This window comes from Etheostoma spectabile, chromosome 9 (genome assembly GCF_008692095.1).
Source record: "Etheostoma spectabile isolate EspeVRDwgs_2016 chromosome 9, UIUC_Espe_1.0, whole genome shotgun sequence".
NCBI lineage: Eukaryota > Metazoa > Chordata > Actinopteri > Perciformes > Percidae > Etheostoma > Etheostoma spectabile.
Window position 1 is genome coordinate 15,042,159 of NC_045741.1, and position 21,355 is coordinate 15,063,513.

A 21,355-nucleotide genomic window follows, 5' to 3' on the forward strand; every position below is an offset into this window, starting at 1 on the left:
TTCATTTTATTTTACTCCACAGAGAAGGAAGGTGGCTTTTTTTCAACCACCCAACTACTAAACTCACTGACCTCATCTTTACCTGGCCTGATTATTTATTTATTTTTAAAAATTAAAATATTCCAACATGTCCTTTAAGTTTTATGAGCCCTCGGATATCTGGAAGCTATTTTTAAATGCTGGTAGTTTGATTTTTAACTACATTCATGCTTGTGCTGCAGCTGTTTATCTGAAGGTGATTGGTTATAGGCACTGATTCAGGTTTCTCATTCACTTTGCATTAATCGCCTTGTCATCAAATCAGTACTGATGGCATTTCCACTGTGTGTAACTGGGGTTTAGTAAAGTTTAAAAAATATTTTCATCCACAGGAACCAAAGACTTTTCAGATTATGTTGATTTTTAATTATAGGGTTTTGTTGAGATTCTACACACATTTTCTTTGTGAAAGATGTAATTCTCCACCCCTGATTATATTTAGATCTGTGTGGCTGGGCAATATGGCCATGAGCTTGGCCATATTGCTTGTCATGTGAAAATTATTCACAACATCAAAATGCTGTGTGAAAGGACACTGGGTTTACAACTACATCTAATTTGGGGTCATCTAGTGGGACCGAACAGTCCTAAAGCCACGTTTCCCTTAACATTTCTAACCCCGTCAATGGCCTTAACTCATTTTCCAGATGTGGAAACTCAAAACCTTCTCTTTCTCAGCCACCTTCCTTTTCTACTCCTTACCTGTGGTGGATTGATTGCCATGACCGCCTGTAAGCCTTGACTACCATCATCCTTCTTCCTCGTTTTTTTTTTTCTCTCCTCAAGCAGGGATTCTTGTGATGAGTGTGGACACTCCACAATCCCCTGAGGAATCAATCAATGCAAAGCATTAAAGCATTTGCCAATCTAAGCGTACACAGAGAGTTTTTAAAAAGACATCTGGTCATGAAGCACAGCAGGACATCAACAACCCCTCCTTTCAAAAGATTTAAATAAGGAAAAGCCTTCGCTGAAACATCAAATGACTGAGTTGAATATTCAATGCTGGTCGTGTTTGATAGTTTCAATGACTTTTTTGCAACTTTGTGCTCTGTGATAAGAAAGGTACTTCAGAGAAGGAAAAACTGTCCCATGATGATCTCGATATCGGTGGGATATCGTCATGTCTGAAATCCCCATGCCGCGCCACCCTCTGACGTGGTCGAAACCACCCTGCAAAAGACCTTGTGAAAGAGCCTGGGGTTCTCAAGGCGAAAGGTATTTCAGTTCAAGGCTCTTTAATCTTAGACTCAAGCACAGAAACCATGTTTTTTTATTTCCTCTCCAAGAGTGTTGACTGCTGCTTCCTTCAGAGGCTGCTGAGGTTTTTGGGCCCACTACCAGATTGATGGTGCCGCTCTCCTCCCATGATAAACCAAATTTAAGAAATACAGGTTGAGAAACCAACCAACTTTTAGCATTGGGATTTTGTGTTTCCTGTTTGATGGCTTTCTGTAATCATGCGCCCCGCAAGTTTGGAGAACAAGTTCTTCAAATTCAGCTGGAAAGCTTTTGATCCCCATCTGAAGTTAAGATAGCTTTCCTTCGTTTCCTGGAGGCTGTGGGTTTAAGGGGCTGGCTGGATTATTTTGTTGGGAGTTGAGCCTCATTTGGATTCCCACGAGAGACCGTTGAGATCTCCCCTCCGTTTCCCTCAGCAGCTCGACCACACGCCGCCATCTTCTCGACTTCCCTCCTTCACTTTGGACGGGCATCGGTCCCTGTCTTCTCGCTTGTTCACTCGGCCTCTCTTGCCTGCTCCATGCCCGTCTGTTTGTGCCCTCTTCCGTCTTCTACCCTCTTATTTCTCTCCCTGGTCATTGGTTTCGTTTCGCTATCCCGTCGCTTTCACTTGGTGGTGCTTCGGTTGTAGCAGAGGAAAACAGGTATCCATTTTATGTTTTTATTATTTCCCAGATTAAAAAGCTGATGAACTAAGCTCAGCTCAAGCCTAGCTCCCTTCTTCAAGTGACCTGCAAGACACAAAACAGCTGTATAGCCTAATGTCCACAACACAAAGATGATTTAAAACAAACAGATGACCAATACTGGCTTTAGCAGAAACCAGAGACAGATGTCTCCAACTGAAAACATTATTTCTGTCTCCAGTAAAGCAAAATGAGACACATAAATACAGTACTAAATATCCTTAGAATCTGCTAAATTGCTCTAACTAAACCTTCCTGAAACTCAGAATACTTTAAGTTCAGAGTCACATTCATCAAAGACAATGAGCCTAATGATTTAAAAATCATCAAAAGTCAATTTAATTTCTATAGAGTTGAGTAGGAAAAGACACAAACACATTCCTTTCAGAAAGGAAACATAACATCCCAAACCCTAAATATGCTATGCTGTTACTACAAAGAGTATATTTTAAGGTTATGTCTATGTACTTACACTTTAGAATTGTGACAGTCCAGTCACCCCACCATGTTGGTATGCACGTTCACCCTGGTATGTCGAGTCCTGGGACAGAGCCACATCAATTTGGGACTTGAACTCATCGCCTAGGTAGCTGTCCTGGAGAACAGGAGGACAGAAACATCATCAGACACATTTCACACATCGGCCTTTATCTAAATCTAATCAAACCTATACATTTGATCTAGTATATATTTATATCATTCCTTTCATATTTTTACTGGATTTGCTAAATTCAAATAACGAACAATGTGACCAGTTCAACTAAACTACACCACTTAATATTGATTATCTTAAATGATAATTCTTCTTTCATTAAGTGACAGTGATGTACTACCTGAGACAGCTCTGGCTGGGAGAGGCCAGGCTGGCTCATCTGAGAGGGCTGGCTCATGGAGATGTAGCCCTGTGTTAGCGGCCCCTGGGAGAAGGGCTGGGAGGCCCCATCCTGGCTGGCCTGGCTGTTTGGTCCGTTACCCTGACTCGCACCCTGGTGTGCCGACCCACGAATCCTCTGCCGCCCGCCACGTCCAGGCTTACCCTTCATAGCTCCACGACCTAGATAGAAAAAAAGATCAGGACAACAGTAATCAATATGACAATATGCTTTTGTTTGTGGCAAGGCCGGACAGATTGGATAACATGGGCACCGAAATGAAAATAGCTCCGCTTACGCGTCCAGTGTGTTCCCGGCGTAAGTGGTGATAATATGTTATTTATACTAGATGGTTGTGAGGAACCACAGTAAGTGAGGCTTGAGATATACTGGGGACTATTGCTCTTGGACAATAAAGACAGGGTGTAAATAATTATTTATTATGTATGGATTCTGTTAGCTTGGCTTCTGTGCTGTGTCTTGTGCTAAATTCTGCTCATTTTCAGATTATGCAAAGGTTCAGTGGACCATCTTAGTGTTGTACTGTACCTGCAGCAGGGCCGTTGGTCTGACCCAGGTAACTGGGTGGAGGCATTGGTGGCATCACCAAATTCAAGGGTATGGGAATATTCATAGCCATGTGACCGGGGCCTGCCCCAATCATCCCAATCTGGTCGTGAGTTTGAAAGTACATGTTGGACGGACGTCCGGCTGAAAGAAAGCACACAGAACAAGACATGTCAGTTTTTACGAAGAAAACCTTTTACCAAGAAAGCCTGCTTTTGCTGGACAGTTATCTTGAGTCAAACCACAAGATACTAAATAAAATAAATAAATAGATAAATACCACTGCTGCGGTCATAGGCGGAGCCAGGGATGAGGGCCTCACGGGCATCGTACATCGCATTGCTCATAAAACGCCCCCCCTGGAAAAAAACAGACTTCATGTAGTGGCATAATTGACAGAATTCGGGCTGAAACTAACAATTATTTTCACTAGTGAACCCTACAGTAGTTTGTTAACTCACAGGGTTGATGGTGTTGACCAGTTTGCGTGGCTTGCTGAACTGCATGAGGCTCTCCCTCAGGTTGTTGAGGGGTCCCTCCACGAGGACTTTTTGCTCCTTGTAGTTGTTCAGCAGGTTGTTCCACAGCGGCTGCTTGGAGAGGGCCTTGGGGTTTCCCACGATAATCACACCATACCTACATTCACAACACATACAAAACTGCTGCTCAGGAATGGGATAGAAATTTTGTATTGGACAAAACTGTATTGAAATGTTTCTCGATAACATCCTTTAAAGCGCCCATATCATGCTCATTTTCAGGTTCATAATTGTATTTTGAGGTTGTACCAGAATAGGTTTACATGGTTTCATTTTCAAAAAACACCATATTATTTTGTATTGCACATTGCTGCAGATCCTCTTTTCACCCTGTGTGTTTAGGTCTCTGTTTTAATTACAGAGTGAGACATCTCACTTCTTTGCGCAGTAGCTAGGTAAGGCTAACATCAGCTAGATAACTTTTTCTTTAACTTTGGTCAGTACAAGGCAGGATTAGCTAGGAAACTTCTTCTAAACGAGGGCGCAGTTGTGGAATACCTGCAGAACAGGGACATGGAAGTAGTTCTTTTGTAGATTATTGTGGACTAGTGTGTGTCGTAGCAGTGTTTTGCCATTGAAAATGAGCTAGCATGCTACGGTTAGCCACCTCGTCTCGGCTAGTGACGTAGAAAGCTGTGCAGATTTTGAACAGGTTACCCGGAAACAGAAGACAGGACACATTCAGAAACCCGTATCTCACTCTAAATAGCATGGATGCTTTTTCTCCCCCATGTTTGTATGTGTGTGGAAGCACCAGAGACACAAAATAATCACAAGAAAAAAATTATTTTTTCATAATATGGGCACTTATTGTCCCGGCATAAGTTCTTGTGTAAAGAAATTCTAGTGGTCTAATTATTTGTACTATACACACCTATATACAAATAATAGTAGACATATCTAATCTAAATGGTCAAGTTTGTTACAAAGTCACCAAGCTGAATTTTTAACAGTCTGGCTGTCAACAGTATCTGATTTGCTGGATTGTTGATTAGCTTTCTTCTTGGGAAATCTAAATAGCTCATCATAAACAAATGAGCTGGATGTGTGCTGTGCCGTAATTATCCACTGTGGAGGTTTTTACTTGGCTCTGGTCAGCGCCACGTTGAGACGACGTGGGTCATTCAGGAAGCCAATGCCTTGGTGTTCATTGGCACGAACACAAGACAGGATGATGAAGTCCTTCTCTCTGCCCTGGAAGGCATCCACGCTAGCTATTTCCACTTGCTATAATGGGACAGAACAAGAGGATGAGGGGGAGATTGAATAGTAAAACAGAGGAACCATTTTTTTTTCAACACCACAGAGCAACCACACATCATAATTCAAGTTTACAATACATTTGAATGTATTCTTCGCTCAGTGAAATGCAAAGGATAAAGTTAAGATACATCTTTAACCAGGAGGTTACTCAGATGTGTGTGCTACCTGATAGAGTTTGGTGTGCAGGGAACCACTAAACTGCATGTACTGGACTAGGTAGGAGCGCTGTCCCTCGTACGGGGTGATGATGCCAATCTGGTCAGGTTTGGCTCCAGCCTTCAGCAGCCTGGTGGTGATCTTCTCTACGTTGGAAGCCTCCGTCCTTTAAAACATCAACATCAGTTTAATACTGCACTGTTCAGTCCTAGGAAAATTGCATCTAAAGTTGGAGTAGACAAATGTTACCTTAAAAATGTCTATTAGGGTTGTAAAGATTCACTGATACGAATTGTGTCTGGTTGTATTATCACAGATACGGCTACATCGATACACGGACCTCTGCATTGGTCTAAATTGACCGAGACTGGCCTGGTTCTAACATTACGAATCGGTTGACTGAGCTTTTCTGTCAATTCAACGATGCTGCTGTGGTGTGTGCAACGCTGTTGAAAGAGATGGGTGTGTGTTTATATGTGACGGAGACAAAAGCCTCACTATTTGTGTGATGGCAGGGATCAGCCAATCAGTGCCCTTGTTTGGGTTTGCAGAAAAAAAACGTGCCGACTAGACCGCTAGATTTCGTTTTTGGAGTTAGTGGTGAAAATGGCTGAGAGGAATACATTGTTGACATTGTAAACTGTACTAGCTGGGGTCTGTGAGACATCCATCCATGTGTGTGTTCATAAACATGCGAGCAGACTGGTATGAATATATAGATATGTATTTGGGTGTGTTAAGCTTATATTGATAGATGTTCAGTTACATTAGCATAAATGTCTGCTAACTACATGCTAACGCTCACAACAGTATTACTGTGCTGACACGTATACCCACGTAATACTGTATATGATTATTATTGGAGTGCTCACAAGGAAGTGTAATGTGGACCTATGTTCGGGTTACTGTCTAAGATTACAGCAGCAAGGAGCCAGTTTCATTTAACGTGAAGCTGATGTGATTTGGTTATAAGTGGCTAGCTAATTAAATTTAAGTTTCTATGTATAGCAGCATGTCCTAGCTTTACTCTTCTCAATTTATTTGAAGGTAGGCATTGCATCTTTTATAGAATTGGCTTATTTTAATGTATAATGTGAATGTGTGTGAATTAAACCAATACTATCAGATTGAATCGTATCTCATCGTATCGCACCAAATCATTCCAACATCAAATCGAATTGTTTCAGATATTCAAATGTATCGTCCCTGAATCGTATCGCAGCCCACTATCTAGATACATATCGGATCAACCCGTCTATGATGCCTTAGTTTTGCACACCCTGCAAAATGAGGATCAGAATTATTTTACCTGTTAAAATTGTAATAACATGAACACCAATTTGTTTGGGTGATGTGGTTCATGATTTAAGAAGAAAATGCTACTAAAGAAAAAAATGTTGGTTCTCTGGAAGCCCATCCCCCCTTCAACTAGGTCAATTTATAAAAATTAAATTAATTATATTGGAGGAAAGTCTAGCATTCCTTTAGATCATGATTGACAAGGGGAGGACTTTCTCCTCCAGTAAAGGCTCTGACACACTAACCCGATAATCGGCCGTTGGACAATTTGGCAAGGTTGGTGACTTGAGTCTGTTTGGTGTGTTCCGTGCAGTCATCCGTCGGAGGGGTTGGCGGCCTAAATTTTGGCCGGCCTGACATGCTCAGTCAGAAGGCAGGCACTGCTGGCAGTCGGACTCAAATCTGACTCAAAACCGATCTGATTGGTTGAGTGCTAACCCTGATATGAAGAGCGACATGAGCGTGACTAGAGACTCTCAAAATCATAGACAGTTATAGAAATAGACCAACAGTCCCCATTGTTCTGGACAGAGACCAGTGAAGGATATTAGAAGCACTTTTCCCGCGAGTGCTAAGCATTACTGCGCAGCCTACAACTGAACTTGCTGATGTAGATGTAACGTGAGCCTGTCTGAAAGTTGTAAGTCTTCTGGTAGCTGTGCCAAAAAAAAATCTCAGTCATTCCGAATCTTGCAGAGACGGAGAGGGCAGGTACATGTTAGGAGTTAACATAGTGGAGCTGCTCAATTAGGCTGAACAATTAATCAAATTTTAATAAGGATAACAATTTTGGCTTCCCACGATCACATTTGCGTGATCGAACAATATTTTAAATGCATCATTTCATAGAACGCTCCATTTGTTTTTGCAAAGCCAATCTACCGCTCCGTAAACCACTGTCTGATCATGTGCCAGTCAGAGTAGTTCCCTGCACCACGCAGCTTAGTTTTTTAGATGTAGACAGTCACAGAGGATAGAGTAACGTGAAAAAATTCAACAGATAGCAGTCAGTTACACGTCGGTCTCAAGGTTTACCAGTTTACCAGTAAACGCAACATTTTGTCCCGTCTGTGGTGTTTTTCAGACAACAGCAGTGACCAGAGCTAGTTAGTGTCTGTTAGCTCACAGGGCTCAAGTAATATTTTTCCTCTAGGTCGCACCGGTGCACCTTATGTCCTCGCATCCGCTGCCTCTCCACAAACAAAGCAATGTTGTTTATATGGATATGGTTTAATTTTGCGTTACATGACCCATTTCTTCTGTAAAGCCGTGCCTGTGTTGGATCCCTCCTCTACTTTCTCTCCTCTTACTCTCCGCGCAGCCTCGCAACACAGCGGCACCAGTCCACACTGACATTTGTCTACAGTTTTAATTGTTGTTAAAACAGCTGTATATTGTTAAGCATAAGAGGCAAACCTGTATTTGTACCAGTGTTTCCGATGGTAACTCTGCTATCGCGGGCACCAAGGCAAAAAACACAGAAGAAGTTATTGAATGCAACTAACTTCAGTTCGTAGAGTGATGGCGTGTGAGACGGAGCTTGCTGGACCTGGGCGACAGATGAATGCAGCGCAGTGACGATAAAGACATTTCATACACACGACATTCAACCTGTACTGGACCCATTCATAATGAGTCAGCCATCACTCTGTGAGTAGTGTCCATCACTCTCCCTCTCTCTCCCTAGCTCTTTTAATCAGTTATTGTTGAAAAGCAGGATAAATAGAGCGGCGCAGGAGAGACGGGAAAAAAAAGAAGATGAGATATGAAGATCTAGAGAAAAAAAAAAAAAAGAGATAGAGTAGAGAAGTAGAGCGAGGATAGATAGATAGAGAGATATGAATATATATATATATATAAATATTGAAATATTATATATATATATATCTCTACGCTTTTATTTAGATAGCTAATTGTCATTCATGTAGCTGTACGTTATACAATTTAACACAAGAAGAATGTAGCTTGATATGGATGTGAAAGCGTTATAAATAGCCTAGTGGAAAAATTGTTTTGGTTAAATTCAACAAATAAATCGTGATAAGTATGTACTCACCAATATGAACAAACGATTCGTGATTATCATTTTGGCCATAATCGTGCAGCCCTATAAAATAGGCACAGGCTAATTATTGCTAACTAAAATGCTAGTTAACATTTGCAACTAAACCTAAACAGCTAATGGAAGTCCAAACTGTCTGCGTGCTTGTCCTGACAATACGGTGATTTGTCGACTATGCGACAGCAAGTTGCGAGGTTATGATACAATCGTGAGCCTCTTTTTACAAAAACTTTGGAGCTACGGAGCCATTACGTGAGATACAAGGTAATGGAAGCCTTTTATACATGTCGTGTTTCTTTGAAATGAATGGGTAGAGTAGCCAAAGATTTTACTCAAGTAAAAGTACTGTTACTTCAGAATAATATGATCAAGTAAAGTAAAAGTGTCATCCAAATAATTACTTGAGTAAGTTAAAAAGTACTTGATGAAAAACTACTCAAGTAGTGAGTAACTGTTGAGTAACGTCTGATTTATTTCTTAACACACCATCAATCGACAGACAAAAATAACAATTAATCATATTTAGGCAAACTATTGTTTCACAATCAATAAAATTAAAATTAATTTATTATTACAAATAGCTTAAGTGAGAGACTTGTCACATTAAATTTGGATGGAACTGCATGTGCAAAACATACTGTATGTAACCTAAAAGACAAGATCCACCTATCCACAGCAAAAACTAAAACTACCGCTACGTTTCCTCAGGTAATGTTGAGTTGTTAACGCTCACATGTTCGTTGGTTTGGTCGACACAGAAGACCCGCATGATGTAGCTGCTGTTTCGCACTTTTCCTAAGGTAACCATGCTTTCACTAGGAGGCCGGGGGGTTCCCCACGTCTGTGTTGCCTTGGCGACATTCTTTGTTTGCTACACGTGTAAGCTAACATGTCCCGCCATAATATATACAGTCTATGGTCCCGCCACTGAGAACGAGTATGGTCACGCGACTGCACAACGCCGTTTGTTGGTGACCCAGTCACGTGGTAAGCCTTATGCGGAAGACTCTCTCTCTGTCAAAATAAAACATTAAAATGACACGTACCTGGGGTAAAACAATGACACGTAGAATACCAAAGGTAAAGAAAAGTAACGACTCCTTGTAGCCTAATGTAGCGAGTAAGAGTACAGTTTCTTCTTCACTAATCTACTCAAGTACAAGTAAAGTATAGTGATTTAAAACTACTCCTAGAAGTACAATTTTTTCAAAAACGTACTCAAGTAAATGTAACGGAGTAAACGTAACTCTTTACTACCCACCTCTGGAAATGAACAATGGACAACTGAAGTTTTTAAAGCTTGAGATGTAAAGTTCTTCGCTGTAAAAGTGGCACCAAAATGAATGCAGCCATTGGAATGCTAGTGGCAGGTGAGTGCTTGTAGCATAATATTGCGCCTTATGGACGCCGGCTTACGCTATTGCTTAAAATCGGACAAAAGTCTTTTAAACTGACCTTTGTCAATTGGTAATTAAGACAGATTCAGCAACTGCATGGCCTATTTCTCACTTAAAAGGTTTTCAGAACACACTTTCTGTGAACTATTTTAGTAAAATATGAGATCGTATTCTGAACAAGCCACCACACAGTCTGGCTTTAACTTCTGGAGAAACCAGACCCACGTGACGTGTTTGTCCAATCAGCTGCCATCGGCATTGCTTCAGTGTGTTCTGTGTACTTTTTTTGGCCAATCGTCAGCCGTCAGGTTAGTGTGTCAGGACCATTAGGTACACTAATAACTATTTCAGCCTGCAACACTGGCTTTTATGTGAAGGCTAATAATAGTCCTAGTGTTTGGCTTCAGCAAGCCCTTTCCGCCCCAACAACACAATGCACTGTATTTTCAGAGTTTCAAGGTAAATTATGCAAATGAAACCAAGAAAATGTGTGATGTCACCTGTTAAGGTAGGAGGTTCCAGAGCTGGCAATCTCCTCCTGACCCTGAGTCACGTAGAAGAACATGGGCTTGTCCGGCTGTGGCCACTGGAAGTCGAACCCTTTCTTGATGCGGTCAGCTGAGGAGAACATGAAGATTTTGTTACAATCTTAGTCCTTGGTCATTTTACCTGCTAATGTACCAGCTCCAGCGGCATTTAACATGCTCTGCCATCAAACCAAATAATGAACTGCTAAATCTTGACCAACCTGCAGTGACACCATTCTGCAGGGAGCCCTCATAGAAGATGTTGGAGGGGAAAGCGCTGAGAGCCGGGTGCATGCGGTACTGAACCTGCAAGCGAATTGGCCGAATCCCCAGAACCACCAAGCGTTCAAACAGGGACTGGGACAGACCTGCTTTAGCTGCTTTCTTACACATCACCACAGGACCCAGCTGGCAGTGATCACCCACCAGAATGAGCTGAGAGAAGGAAGACGAGTGTGACAATTAGGTTAATAAAACAGCATAAGAACTGTTAGTTTCTGGATGTTCAGGGGAAATAATTTTGCTTAACTCAACATATATATTTTATATTGTTACAAAATTGATTTGACATGTTGATTAAAAGTTGTAGTAAATGTTTTTTTTTACATAATTAAATTACAAATATTCCTTTATTTATATAAACTGTGCAAAACAGCAGATGTGACCTCTATCAAAAGTGAAACTGAAATAGTATTTTCTCTTAAATAACAAAATTAAATAAAAAAATCGAAAGATTAAAGAAATGCTTGTTTATTGCTATGGCCATATGGTTAAATTTAAATGATTTATTTAAAATGTAACAACACCTTTTTCTACCAGTCATTTGCTGTTAAACAACAAAAACACATAAGATGGCTGAAAGGGTATATTACAATAACACTGAACGTAACACAAGCTTGGAGAGCGAGACCCCAATGCAACACTGTAGTGCAGTGTCCATGCTGTCTGAAAGTGCAGCTAGTCTCCTGCAGACTGCTATTCCCGGTGTTGGAAGCTTTCCACTGGAATAAAGTTATACTTTGCACCGTTTAGCTGTCAGGATTTTAACTGTGTTCAAGCCAGCAACCTGACTTGCTGTATTTTAACTAGCGTCACATCCTAGGCTGTTTAAAATTGCATAGCAATTCTTCTTCTTTTTTTTTTAATCTCAACCAGTTGCAATCTTTACGCTTTTAAATAAATTTTAACTGATTCCTGATGCATCGTTACATCCATAATGCTACTGAGTAGCAATTACACATTTAATTCTGTGCCAGTATTCCCAATTGTCTCTTGTTGCTTCAATCCCCTGATTTCAATGGAAATCGGGAAGTTCTTTCAATTGTAAAATGTTTTTTTAATTCATTTTTTTAGTGAAAATAAAAACATGGGCAAATGCGGGGTCATATTATTGCTGAGCAACACAGTTTTACTTTCTGCATCTTTCCTCGAGCTGTAAGGACTGAGATACAATGTTTTTTAGCTGTGTAAGTGTTTGCTTACCTGCTTAGCTCCAAGCACCACGGGCACCATGCACTCTGGCTCTGTGGCCTGGGTGCTCTCATCAATCAGGATGGAGCGGAACTGCATCTTGGCCAGACGAGGATCTCCAGCCCCAACGCAGGTACAACAGATAACGTCAGCATTCTAGACACATTCACGGAGGAAGACAATTTACAATCACCAGACAGAAGAGGGAGCCAGGATAGAGTTGTGAAACATAGGGGGCCTTCTACTATGAATAAAATGACAAATGATCATTCTGTCAGGTGGAACGGTTTCTATATTGAGAATACTAACAAGTTTGTACTGACCAAAAGAAAACGAAAATAAGCTCAGCAACAAGCTTCCTGGTTATCACACGACTATTGTGTATAATATAATATAAAGTATATTGAGAAGGTCACAGCTCTTAATGATAATTAGAACAGTCAGAATTCGTTTTAATTGTTTGGCAGTTGTTGCATTAGCAGTGCCTAAAAAGCTATAGCATGCCTCTTTGTAAGCTAAGTTTCAGCCTTGAGCTATTTTGGTTTAACACTTTGAAGCTCCCCTCACCATGAGCAGCTCCCTCTCAGCTGTGCGTTTCAAAGCCCTGTAGCGTTTCTCATCAGCAGACGACAGCTCACCGGTCTCATCCTTCAGCTGCTGTAGTTTCTGAAGCTCCGGCATACTAAGGAGTCAAAGACACATCAGGGTGACTACAGATCAGGGTGATTTGGAGGGGGGCTTTGGGGGATGTAAACAGTATGGATAATGTTGCCATGGAGTCAGTTAATTAGCTGCAGGCTGCAACTTGACCTTTATTATTTCAGTGTGTGTGAAAGGTTTCTCCTCAGACAAGTTATTCCGTTATAACAAGCATCTTTTTGTATGATTTTAAGCAGTTTTAAGGGCACTTATTCACAATTAGATGGACTAGACGTGTGTGTAGTTTATGAATTAGAAATCCAAGGAATACAAATTGACAAAAATTGTAGCAAAAGTGAACTAAGCTGTAACGCTATCATCACAGCTACTGACTAATGGTGAGCAGGCCAAACTACCATAACTACCTTTCGATTGCTTTTAAAACTCTGGTATGCACCTGTCCCTTTCACCTTAAGCAATATATATCCCTTTTATTGCTTTGCTGACAAGCTATGACATGAGTGTTTGTACAAAGCAGCAAACATACATGCCACTGACCTGTCCATGTTGCTGATCTGGTTGTGCAGAGCCAAGAAGGACACTGGTGACTCAATGGCCTCCCGGCTTTTGGCACAAAGCCTGACAACCTTCAGTCCAGTCTTGTCAATTTTCTCAGTCAACTGATCCACAGCAATGTTACTGGGAGCACACACCAGAACTGGTCTGCAAACATACACCAGGCACAGAGCTTTAGGACAGGAACAGTATTGTAAAAAAAGTTGCTGAAATAACAAAAATCATGAAATTAAAGGTGCCCTGCCACACATATTTCATTACTTTAATGTAATATCTGAAGTTCTATAATGGACTCTAACATTTTTTTGTGGATAAAATGCCTTGGTTACCTTGTTTCAAGTCATTTTAGCGTTGTATAGAAAGCCTGCAAGAAGACTCAGTTCAATTTTTGACAGTTCTCATTAATATTCAACGAGCTAAGCTGCTTAACTCTGATTGGCTAACAGCTAGCCAATGAAAGCCTGGCTATCAGCATTCTTTATCTAGTGCAACTGGGAAAGCTCATAAATAGTGATGAGCTCAGACAACATGACATCAGACTGACCGGCTTGTGTAATTGGCCTGATTTTTCCACTTATTTCCTTTCAGTGACTAGAGCTGACAGACAAGGTGGCAGTTCATTTTCACATTCATGACATAACACAAACACTTATGGACCTAAAGTTTTCAAAAAATGCAAGTAAAAACAGTTTTGTGTGGCAGGGCACCTTTAAAGTATTTAAGTAATGTAAGATATTTTTTACCCGTTGCCTTGTCGTGACAGGTGGTAGACGATGGTGGCAGAGGTGACAGTCTTCCCAGTGCCAGGAGGACCCTGGATCAGACTGAGAGGCCTCTGCAGCACTGTCTTGACAGCATACACCTGAAAATACAAGTAACAAAAAAAGAGGATTCAACCCAGGTGACTGTTGCAAATACAGACATCTAATATTTCTTAGAACACACTCCACTAAATCTACTTACAATAACAATAATATAATACAATAATAAGGCAAGGAGATCCAAATCCCACATTTAAGCCAAAACAGATGAAATGTTTTCCTCATGCAAATAAAGGGTTGTCCTACCAAATCACTCTCTTCCTTTGTTTTTTAAAAATCATTTAAAACAGTTGAACTATATTGATGCCCTGATGTACATGACAAATCACAGAAAACGGGACAACTCAACTTATACTTTTTTCTGCTGTCGTGACTTGAAGACATAAGAAGAAAATAAAATGACTAAAGAGGTCTGACCTGTGAGTGATTGAGGTCGGGCAGGCCCTGGGCAGTGAAGCGCTTTGGCAGCTGGCACTTGATGGTAACATCTTCTACTTCGTGGCCCAGCAGTTTGTGGTAAATGTAACCAGACACAGAGGTCTCGTCCACTGCAAACGTCTTCAGGGCGCTCTGCATCCTGCAGCAACACAAATGTGAGTTATTTTTTACTTATTCATTAGTGAACCTCTGTCCTTAAAAAGAGGGTGAAGTTGACATCTTTACTTCATAAATGACAGACATGCCAGATTTACATAAAAGTACCTCCTGTAAACAATGCAAATAATTTAATAATTTAGTTCCATGCAGTGTTTCTTTAAGAGAAAAAAGCACATTCTGTAACGTGGAGTACTACGTTAATTTAAGGGCAGCAAAATTGAATCTTTCCATTACATTTGGGATTTGGGGGTACGCAATTTCAGCCTACCTGTCAAAGGACGTGGACTTCCACACAAAGTCAACCTGGAAGTTATGGGGGATTTCAACAGGTGCTCCGACACTGCTCCGCAACTCAATAGCAATTTCATCTCCATAGTCTTTAAACACAGGCTGTTAAGGAAGAAAACATTATGCTGTCTATACTAGTCTAGTTTTATAGTTTTTTTAAGACTATACATTTGCTGCTATCTTGCCCAGTACTGAGCCCAACTTGAAGACACTGTAAAGCAATAGGTGATACACATGCAACTGCTAACATGGTAAAAGATACTGTCAGGGACTTTGATAACATGACCAATGCCTTTCCACAGTGGGGCCAGGTCTCCCTTGTACCGCAAGCAGATCTCGTCACCTTGCATCAGCCGCATATCTGGGATTGATACAAGGACACAAGTTAGACACCCTTCTATGCTCAAAAATGACCCAAAAAAACACTAAGGAGGATGGGCCATGTTCATACATCAAGGATACAGTACCGTGTGCGCACAAAAAACACTACAAAAACAGAGGCAAGGACAAAACCAAGCACACATGCTACCAAAAGATGCAGGGTTGGGGGAGGTTGCGTGCAATTCTCAGGACTGAAGGGGGATGGGGAGGGGCTCTATCTGTACCACAGAACCACTGGGAGGAAATCAAACTCAGAGAATTACCACCTGAATCCGTCTTGGGCAGAGTGAAATAGGCAATCCGCTTTTTATTCAGCCCCAGGTCCCACCTGACTGTTATATTGTCTTGGGTCTGCAAAAGGAAAATTAAAAACAGAAAAATATTAAAGCACCTCACATTAAATAGGTCAAAGAAATGTCACACTAACAGGCATTGTTTTTGTAACCCTAAAGTAAGACGCTATTTAAAAAATTACTATTATATATATTACTATTAATAATTATTAATTATAAGAGTTTAAGCAAAATGCCTCGCACCAAAAACTGCTTTGCATATTAACAACCCCCCCAAAAAAAGACAACCTGGTTCTGAGTTACAAAGTGTCCTACTTAGAAGTGCAGTTCAGGTACCTGGGACTCCTTAAGCTTCTTGTCGTAGTCGGCCTCCAGTTTGACCAAAGGTCCAAAGATGTTTTGGTACTGGTAGGCGTCCTCGTAGCGTAGCAGCACATGCTGGGGCTCCTCGTCCACTCCAGGTTTCTCCAGGTCTTCCAAGGTGGCAGTGGGGTTGTCCTGAGAGGAAACAATGTCAAAGCAACTGTCAAATCAAAGTACATCACACATCCTATCACAAACTCATATTCCACACAAAAATTCCACAATACAGTTGCAGATGCCTTTTAAAACTGGTAAGCCACAGGTGGATACCAATCCCTGTAAGCAGCTGTCACTTACAAACATTTAGCCTGTGCTTATCACTTAAAGTTCACAATCTTCTGGTAACAACATTGTTTTGAGCATGTAACGCAGAAGAAAAGTCTTCTGTATACCTTCCAGAGCTCCTCCAACTTATTGATCTGCTGGGCAGTGATCTGACGAGCCCGAAGCTGCTCCTGCTCCGATGGGATTTTCACCAGCCAGGACAGAAAGCAGCGATCCTGGATCAGTGGTTGCCACTGCGAGCTGTCCCAGTTGATGTCCTTCAGGCTACTCTGGCTGGCGCAGGGCTGCCTGCATGGAGATACAAGGTTCATACAGACAGAAAATTAGCTTGTGTATAGTTCTTTGAATAATTTAACTATTGCAGAGGATGTAAAAAGTGCTATTTGTCTTACTGGCTGAAGTTGATTTCTCACAATGCTTCTTGCTGCATGTCCATGTGACCCCAGAAAGGGTTACATTTATTTCCACGGAGCAGGAAGCACTAAATGTCCGTGCAACCGTTCCAGACTAACACACACTCACATTTTGGGGGAATCAAACAGGTTTTTGAATAAATGTAATTTTGATTAGTGCAACCCAAGGTCATTAACGTTAACGAAATTGAACAAAATAACAAAAACTAGGTAGGAGAAAACTTTATCGTAAACTCAAATAAAAATAAAAACGAAGAATTACAAAAAAAGATAACTAATTAAAACTGTAAAGTCTGTTTTCAAAACCAACTAAAATAAAACAATCAAGTAAATGTCCTTAGTTTTTGTTTTTGTCATTGTCTCTCATATAACAAATATATCTTTCAGAGTTCACATTTCTGGCCATTGACCTGCCGACTGGAAACCCAGAAATTCTAACATTTCCTGTAAAATATAACACAACATGTCCGTGCCCCTCGCCTAGCATCATGGCGGTACCAAAAGTCAGAAGAAAGTCTATCTGATTACGACTGTGTCAGATAAAAGCAAGTGCCTTGCAGTGGAAAGTAGTAAAATGTGTAGACAATTTATTAAAGGGGAAAATACCACGAATTCGAAAGTACATTTGAGAAGCGTGCACAAAGAGTCTAACCTAGCTTACCTTAACAAGTTAAAGGAGAACGCCAAGCCTCCCCATAAACAGAAGCTAACCCTGGTACAGGGCATGGATGTGTGGGTACAGGCCCAGCAAGCATGACGGAGAAAACCGTAGGACAGAGAACACTACAGGAGGGCTTTCACCGGTGACCTGGTAGCTGCTGGTTAGTAAATATACGCAGGAAAACCATAAGCGGATGACGCGTGGGTTAACATGTGTATTGATGCTGGGATGTCTACATAACTGTGTGAGTCAACTGACTTTAAAAAGTTTGCCACTTTACTCAAACCAAAGTTAAAAACACCTGGTCATGTATGTCTTCTTTAGTCTATTGGCTATTTAGGTTTTTTCCTGGAACACGTCACTTACACATTTTGCACTTAATGCGGCGTCTTGTGTGGATTGTTTCCATATTTGTGCTCATCATATGTGCAATGTATGTACTGTTGTTATTGTTGAATACATTGTAAATACATATTTCTAAAATTGTATGATGTTTTTACACAATACTTTTTTGACTTTTTTAGAATCTTGCCCTTAACAAATTACCCATATGTCAGAAAATAAAAACTAAACTAGCAAAACCGCTTTAAAAACTAATTAAAACTAAACTGAATTTGAAAACAAAAAGTCAAAACAAAATAAAAATAAGAACTAACGAAAATGCAAACCTATAATAACCTTGGTGCAAGCAAGATGTCAAAGATGTTTGTACACCAAAGAACAAGTTTCTTTGCCTTTTTGACTGGATCCAAATCTGTCGAGTTCCGGTCATATCATATCCTATATAAAAAACAAAAGCATATTTGACTATATTTTGGTATTTTGTAATGTTTCAGCTCATTTTAATTACGAAGGCTTGCCCTACAGCTGATTTAGAGCGGGCCTAGCTTTATGTTTGAATAAAATTGTTTATTAATTTTATTATTTGATTGTCTATCACTGATGAGCAAATTTTTTTGTTGCCATAATCTTTCATCGACTGGTAATTTTTTCTATCTGCCTGATTATTTAGGCATTTCATGGACTCTGCATCGGTTTCCTAAGCATCAGGAATGTAAGGTCTGAAACTTGAACAGATCTCATAACAGACGTTATGTTTCAAAGCAGGAATTTGTATTTTTAGCTTTAAGTTCATGCTTCAGAGTAGCTGATAATGACTGTCAATCTTTCTCAGTGCTGTCCTCTAGGACACTTTTGATAGAACATCTTCAGTATGTTCTGTCTTGAGGGCACTGGTCACAGGACGGTCGGTCTATGTACATGGCCACCCTTACCTGCAGAGTAGTACCACCACGGAATCTGCCTTGGCCGGGATGAAGCCCAGGAGGAAGACGTTGCGACAGCCGCAGTTGTAACATTCTAGCACCGTCTCGCCCAGTGGACCATCTTTATGCAGCGTCACCTCTTTGCATTTGGCTCTCACCAAGTGGTTCACAATGTGACTGGAAGTAAAAGCGCAGGAGTCAAATGGTTGAGAAAACAATCAGAAACATTTTGATCTCTGTACCATTTGTCTTATTAACATGGCTGCAGAAATCTATTGATAGTTTGCATAACAACAAATACTGAACCACAGTACAAAAACAGGACAGACAAAATAGACTACATCACAATTCCAAACACACAATGGTATATTTCCTATTGCATTGCTTGCAAATATCAAAAGCTGACAGGACACAAACTTGGACCTCCACTTTGTCCTACTAATGCAACTGCAATTAAAAGGTCTGTAGACACTACATTATACAGATCTCTCTTATGTACCATGTGAGGCAAAAGTCTGGCTGATTGTGATGTGGTTGAAAATAGTAGAATAATCTTTTTTTTTTTATTATATAAAGTTTAAGTGAGGTGTTTACATTTTAAGTTCTACCCGGGTAGCTTCATGTTCTGGTGCCTATATGTAAAGTAATCAGGTGAAGAGGACAAGCCTACACACCTGCCAGATGTGTTGCCACGCCCATTACAGAACCACTTCTTGCTGGTATTGCAGTACACCACACACGCTGGGTCATGGATTCCACAGTAGCTAAAAAAACAACAATGTATCAAAACAGCATCAGAATTACTGCAGTATTTAGTCAAAAAAACACATGAAATTGTGAGGGCTATCTTCAACCGTGCAGGTCTCTTACACACTCCCAGTTAATTTTCAATAAGTCAATTGTTTGTCTAAAACTCAAACTTTAGTGTTATCTTCAAAAATAATACGTGCCTGGAAATTCTAACTTTCCTAATACAAAACCAATATCTGTTAAGGATTTTTATCAAAAATAGGTATCCCAAGGCTGAAAAACAAATATATTTGCAAATACGGTAATAACATAAATACAGTAATAACATTTTACATCATTTTCAAAAACGTCTAAGGCTTAAATCCATTTCCCACATTTATATTAATGTATATTTAGTATCATGTTTTTGCATGCTTACAGGAATGCAAATTATGAAAGTTGTAGATAATTTTCTGATAGGTTCAATAGAATGGGTGCCAGAATTTTACTTCAAATACTTATCTGAAAACTGTCAATGCAGCTGGCTGGGTGTGTTAGTGCATCATCAGTGATATGTGCAAGTCTTAAATGAGTACTACTTGTAAACTTTGACAATCTGCTGTAGTTTTAGAAAATGGGTAACTGTTAGTGAGGATAATGAACATTGATTAACTTTCGGTTCTGTATGCCCTATTTGTGGTGTGAAAATCAGGGACTACACATACAATATGTACTATAAATATAGAATTGTGCTATCGTCAAGGAAAAACCCCCACTAATGTACGGTAATGACTTCCTCAGTGATCTACCGACATCCTACATGGTGTGACTCCTGTCAGTGTAACGTTACCTGCATGCGTGCACAGGCAGATCTTTGGTGTAGTACGTGTCTTCTTCATCCTCCTCAAAGTTGAGCTCGGCCAACAGCTGGCTCGTTTTGGCCACGGAGTCATCCACTCCACCGTTGTGAAGACCCTCATCAGGACCATTTACCTGTGGCACAACACAAGCTTTCTTCACAAATAAACCGAATGCTAAAGATTAGCAGCTAGCTGTTAGTGGCTAGAAGACACAGTGCGGAAAAGGTAGTTAATTATAAGATTGTCAGTGCTCTTATTATTAGTATTTTTAAGTTACACATGTGTGTCTGGTTCGCTTCGAACTGTTCCAAACAAACGTGTTAAAATACCTAACTTTCCTTCAGAAGTTGAGTTAACGTGCTTGCTAGCTAGCAGCCAGCTAACACGAAGCTAGGTAACGCTAGATCCAATAATAGCGGGCTAGCATGCATCTCTGGGTGAGCTAACCTAGCTAACGTCAGTAAACCGCGCTTTATTCTGCCTTCCTATAAAACTGAAAGCCACTGACCTGGCTGTCCAGCTGGCTCTGCGTCTGGCCTTGAGTTTGCGTCTGGCTGGGAAGAGTGAAGTCGGTGAAGTCGTACTCAGAACCCTGGGTGTCCGCTCCGAGTAACTCCGCTTCCTCGGTATCCAGGAAGGTGAGGGTCTGGGAGCTCGGCCCGTACGCCTCCACACTCATCTCGACTCTTAACTTTCGCTTTACTGAGCGGTTTCCAGTCTTCGTCTAAAGATGAAAATCCTCACGGTATTTATTTATTGAAAACTGCTTTATAGGCTGACGCTCAAAGTCTGCATTTGAACCAAAACAAAAATGTAACCGAGCAGAACCTCGAAAGCTCCAGCAGGTCCAACAACGACGGTGACGGACTTCCCTGCGCCGTTCAACGTGTGACGTTCACACTGTAGGCTGTAGAGCCCGATCATCAATGGGAAGTGAGCTCTCACTCCGATCTTATTTCCGGGTATTAAAACCTCTGCAGGGCAAATAGGAAATACCATGTTGAAAAGTACCTAAGTGCAATCACTTAAGTACTGTACTGCAGTAGAAGTTTGAGGGATAATTGA

At 40.7% G+C, this 21,355-nt stretch overlaps 1 protein-coding gene across 2 annotated transcripts; it reads right to left on the reverse strand.

The window, feature by feature from the left end:
• Positions 1 to 132: 132 nt before the first annotated feature.
• LOC116694879 (regulator of nonsense transcripts 1) lies at positions 133 to 21,355 on the reverse strand (the record flags this gene model as incomplete). 2 transcript variants are annotated; one of them, XM_032524746.1, is given in 24 exon segments in its annotated part: positions 133 to 2,012; positions 2,440 to 2,562; positions 2,801 to 3,021; positions 3,389 to 3,550; positions 3,687 to 3,765; positions 3,868 to 4,042; positions 5,030 to 5,172; positions 5,374 to 5,530; positions 10,623 to 10,740; positions 10,871 to 11,084; positions 12,132 to 12,275; positions 12,687 to 12,801; positions 13,317 to 13,481; positions 14,078 to 14,196; positions 14,573 to 14,732; positions 15,021 to 15,129; positions 15,303 to 15,401; positions 15,688 to 15,772; positions 16,051 to 16,212; positions 16,470 to 16,650; positions 18,711 to 18,878; positions 19,376 to 19,465; positions 20,281 to 20,423; positions 20,799 to 21,355. In XM_032524746.1, coding segments are annotated over 23 exon segments (3,300 nt in total). In that variant the 3' UTR covers positions 133 to 2,012; positions 2,440 to 2,442.